The 5,001-nt window shown below is 58.0% G+C and overlaps 1 protein-coding gene across 1 annotated transcript in view; it reads left to right on the top strand.

The window, feature by feature from the left end:
* The first annotated feature begins 672 nt into the window (after nt 1–672).
* The window catches only part of TAL1 (TAL bHLH transcription factor 1, erythroid differentiation factor), a 10,018-nt gene continuing 5,689 nt past the window's right edge, over nt 673–5,001 (top strand). Inside the window, exons 1-2 of the mRNA XM_044914026.1 lie at nt 673–770; nt 4,194–4,628. Of these exons, the coding sequence (XP_044769961.1) occupies nt 4,195–4,628 (434 nt within the window). The 5' untranslated portion in view covers nt 673–770; nt 4,194. The remainder of the gene's footprint in view (nt 771–4,193; nt 4,629–5,001) is intronic.

Below are 5,001 nucleotides of genomic sequence, written 5' to 3'. Positions count from 1 at the left end.
CCCCCCCCCCCCCCCCCGCCCCATCCCCTTGGATCTGTGCTGTTCTGACTCCATTCCTGTGGGAAAGTAGCCTTTAGAATTGAGTTCTGGTTTCGCTTTTGGCTAAAGGTGGGCACGGAGAGAATGGGGGCCTTGGAGGTTCTGCCCCACAGATCAGGGTCTGAAAACCGGATCCCCCCTTTCCAACACACATTTCTCCACCCAGCTGTGCTAGGCTTGTGGCCGCTGCTCCCGCCTGACTGGGGTTCCCAAGCCAATCGCATAGACATGTCAGTGCTTAGAAAACAAACTCGGCTACACTGAACCAGACATCCTGGTCGGAGGGCCCGAAATTGTTCCAGAGGTCTGTGCAGAGCTTGAGCTCGTTGTTGTTATAGTTATTATAGTTATTCCTGATTGGTCAGGTGTAGGGTTCTTTTTAAAGGGGGATTGGGGAGAGGCTTCAAACACCTGCAGGGTGGGGGCAGAAAGCCGTTTGCAATTCCCTGGGCTGGTTGGCGAGGACAGGAGGTAATTCCCAGCCATTGACCCCCATTTCTCTCTCTCCCTCCCTCTCGCCCTCCCTCTTTCTCTCCACCCCCATCTTTCCTGGAAACTCGCTTTGGGCGCGGCAGACTGCCCAGGACCACACCGTGGCCTAACTGCTGGTCTCTCAGCGAGAGAGGGGGAAAGCAAAGACCCCCGTCTGCAACTTGGACCTTGGCTCCCGCCCCTCTCCGGCAGAGTGGAGATCCTATTCAGAGGGGCCGGTTTCTCTAAATATGCCCCAGGTGAGTTTTGGGGGAACAGTATCGGTGAAAACAGTGTCCAGGAAGACCTTGGGTTCCGGCCTGGGGTGGGGGAGGCTTAGGACAGAGGACAGTCCAGTCTACGACTGGGTGAGGGGAGGACGAACCCAGAGCTGGGAATCTGGGATCTGTGCCTCTGTGGCTTCTGGAGTCCTTTCCATTTCCATCGTGGGTAAAAACACCTAGCTGGACCTTGTCCCCCAGGCTGCTCCCATCAGTCCTGGTTCTGTGGGTGTTTCACAAGGCTCCTAAATTTGGGGTGGCTATATCCGGATGGTGCAGGCTGCGTGTGCCTGGGCTGCCGGCAGGAAGAAGGCCCAGCCATCCCGCCTAGCACAGTCCCAACTCCGGTGGGCCCTGACCGGGGCCTAAGGCCTAGGGTGGGGCTGGGTTGGAACACCCCTCCGCTCTCTCGTAGTGGCAGGGAAGGTGGTTCTGTTCACTGGTGCTTTTGGTTCTGGAGCAGGCCTGGGGCTCCCCCAGGGGGTTGTTGGGGTGTGGGTGCATTACGAAGGACAGGAAGCCAGCTAGCTCTTACCCCGCTTACCAGCAGGAGGCTGTTTTCATAGGAGAAATTTTCCCTGCCGGGAATTGGCAGCTGCGGGAGACCCTGTGCCTGCCCGCTCAGGAGCTCCTGGGATCCCTGTCGTGCTCAGACACAAACGGAAACGTTGCGGCCATCTGGTAACAGGAGATGAGGATCCGGTGTTGGGGGCTTCGAGCTGGTTCTGGGCGGCACAAAGACAGAGGAGTTGTAATGGTCAAATAGTCTAGTGTGAGTCTGTTCAAAAGCTTCTCCCCACTCTTTCATCTTCCCCAAATAAAAACAAATGAACAAACAAAAAATCACTCGGGCTTTCCTTCCAGTAATCTTAACCGAAGCCAAGTGATGGGGTGTAGTCCCCTACAACCAAAGGTGCTTATGAGTCCTCTGTTGGCTTTTTCTGGAGCATGGACCCCCTCGCCTGGGTGATCCTGGTTGCTGAACAGCCTGCCGGGTTTTCCTAAGGTCCGGGGATGGGCGGGGAGAGGTCGGCCACAGACCCTGGGGACCAATCATAGGTTTCTTACAGGGATCCTCGGAGATATAGATATTTATAGGCGGCTGGGGAGGGCATTTGGGGCCAGGGTCAACTCATCTGGAATATGTGATCCTCTTGCCCCTCCGGGATCCGCGCCTACACGAAGCCTTGGAATTAATCAGAGGGTATAAATGTGTCATAAGGAGAGCTTGAATTCAGTCTGGTGATTGCAGTGTGCACCGTTTGTTTGTTACTCGGTTAGAAGCTGGGGCTGAAGCACGTGTCACTGGGCACACAACGGTGTGTGGGGACAGTAAGGTAGGGAATCAGCACCTTGGGCTTGTATATTTTGCCACAGGATGGTATATTACTGGTGCATTTCACTTCTGCAGGGGAGCGTGGAAGACTGGACTAGTATACCTCTGGTGCATTTCTAGTGGCCGCCAGTGTCTTGGCAGTCCTGCTCTGTGCATACGGATCTATTGTTTCCGCCATAATCATAAACTCACTTCCAATGAAGCCTCGCGGACCCACTGCCTTTGCGGCTCTTGTACACCGGGGTCTTGGGGAATTCTGTTTCCTGGTGAGCCCTGGAGCTGGCAGACCCAGGGCAGAAGTGCAATCCAAATGACAATTCTCCATCAGCTTGTGTGCCTGGTGGCAATTTTGCTGAGCCCTGGAGGAAGTTTCAGAAGGTCAGGTCTCTCTTCTGGGCTGGGAGGACGTTTCTCAGGCCAGCTCGGGTCCAGAGTGGTGCAGTGGCAGAACGGCTGCCGTGAGTGATTAGATGGACTCTGCTTGGGGCTGAATTGGATTTTTTTGTATTTTCTGCTATAAAATATCCCAATCATCTAATTCTGAGAGGAGAAGCCTTATTTTGAACATCTTATAAAGGCTGTCAAGTTGATTATATATATATATATAAATATATATAATGTATACATGTATATATATGTAATGTATATATGTATATACATATATATATACACATATATATGTGTGTGTGTATTTTATTAAAACAACTCACAAGCACCCCCAAACTCCAGACCCAGAGTCTCATGGTTTTTTGGTTCTCATTCTTTTGGGGCCCTGCTTCCATTGGCATCAAAGCGGGGTGATGGAAGCCAGCCCCCCCCCAACCAGTGAATGTTAGTGGGGAATAGAGCCTCTTTGGTCACCCTGGAGTATGGTTGTGGAGAAAAGAAAGAGTGTCCTCAGTGCCAGGGATATACATGGGAGGGTTGTATACAGGAAGATAGTGCAGAGTGAGATCGCAGTTCTGATCCTGTTCTGTGGCTCCGTGGCAAATAGGTTCATGTGATCTTGGGCAAGGCAGTCCCCTCACTGGCCTGGTCTCCTTGCCAGTAATAATGTTTACTTGAGCATTTGCACAGTGCTTGTAAATGCATAAATGAGGTATTGCTCCCATTTCCCAGAAGACAACAGAGGCAGGAGAGGGGGATGGAAGAGTTCGACCTTCATGATACCTCTTTCCACTCAAGGATGGGAGTCTAGACCCCAGTGGTCTCAGGGGCACTCTGAATGCCTGGGCTCCGTACCCTCTCAGCCAAGCCTCCCTTCCAGAGCCACCTCACTTCTGAGTACAGCTGAGCAGAAGGAGGTGGAGTGGGGGGGGGGGGCGTGGGGGGGGACGCAGGGCTAGGATCATCTGCTTCTCTTCCTGGATGTCTCATCTCTGGTCTCAGTGGGAGTAAAGGGCCACTGGGGTTTTCAGCGGCACAGAATACACGATGCCTTTGCTTAGTACAGACGGACACTCCCTGCAGGGGGGTGAATATATGTTGAAAAGGAGAGCAGGAGTCTCTGCCAGCGGTGTGCGCGGGGGTCCCGAGGGCCTGTAACCTCCATTCCCTGAGCTCTCTACTTGTTCAGAGGCAAGGGAGGTTCGAAAAGCACCCCACCTCGGCGCCAGTTTCCCCGCCAAAACCAAAAGAGGGGCGGGAAGAACACGGTCAGGGGATTTGTTCCCTCCTCTTCCCTTGCGGCCTGAGCAGGGGGACAAGATGATATTTCTTTCTAACCTCTTTCTACATTTCCTTCCTCCTTTTTTCCCTTCTGTTTTCTTTCGCGGGCTGTATTCCTTTTCTTCCAATGTCTGTCGTCTTTTTCCATCTCCTCAGTCTCTGTGTCTCCGAGACACCCTCCCTCTTCTCCCAAACCTTAGGCCCTCTTTCCCTCCTGCCCCAGCCCCGCCGCTGGGCCTTCAGGCCCCGGGGGAGGGCGTATGTCCACGTGGCGCTAAGTCAGTCCGCCTCTTCCCACGTCTCGGTGCGCGAATTTCTCTCTGCCCTTCACCCACCCCTCGGTGGGCTGGGGGCGGCTGTCAGAGCGGGCGTCCGCTTGTCTGTCTGTCTGCCCGCAGGATGACGGAGCGGCCGCCGAGCGAGGCGGCCCGCAGTGACCCCCCGCTAGAGGGACGGGACGCGGCCGAGGCCCGCATGGCCCCCCCGCACCTGGTCCTGCTGAACGGCGTCGCCAAGGAGACGAGCCGCGCGGCCCCCGCGGAGCCCCCGGTCATCGAGCTGGGCGCGCGCTGCGGCCCGGGGGGCGGCCCCGCAGGTGGGGGCGGCGCCGCGCGGGACTTAAAGGGCCGCGACGCGGCGGCGGCCGAAGCGCGCCATCGGGTGCCCACCACCGAGCTGTGCAGACCTCCGGGGCCCGCGCCCGCCTCGGCCCCCGCGGAGCTGCCGGGCGACGGCCGCATGGTGCAGCTGAGCCCGCCCGCGCTGGCGGCCCCCGCCGCCCCCGGCCGCGCGCTGCTCTACAGCCTCGGCCAGCCGCTGGCCTCGCTCGGCAGGTCAGCGCCGCGGCGGGAGGGCCGGGAGGGGCGGGCGGGCGGCCACGGGGGCGGCTCTCGGGCCGGGCGCCCCTTCTGCCCCTCGGAGCGACCGCCTTCCTCCCGACGGCGCGGAGCGGCTGGAGCGCAGGAAGAGAGGGGGTGCTGTAAACCCGAGGGCGGAAAAGCCTGCACGCCCGCGCCCGTGCGCCAGCGACCACGGGGTCCTCTGTGGGCGCGTGCGTGTGCGCGGGGCTGGCTGTGGGGGGCTCCGTGCGTGGGCGGCGTGCGTGGGTGTGCGTAAGCCCGGGGCGGGGGGTCCACGCCTTTGGCAGTGCGGGCTGTGGCTGCCAGTGAGCGGGAGCGCGCTGGCCGGGCTGGTTTTTGGGGGGGG

Source organism: Neomonachus schauinslandi, chromosome 4 (assembly GCF_002201575.2).
Source record: "Neomonachus schauinslandi chromosome 4, ASM220157v2, whole genome shotgun sequence".
NCBI classification, from domain to species: domain Eukaryota; kingdom Metazoa; phylum Chordata; class Mammalia; order Carnivora; family Phocidae; genus Neomonachus; species Neomonachus schauinslandi.
Note: the sequence above shows the minus strand (reverse complement) of the source record. Positions and strands in the feature narration are given on the sequence as shown.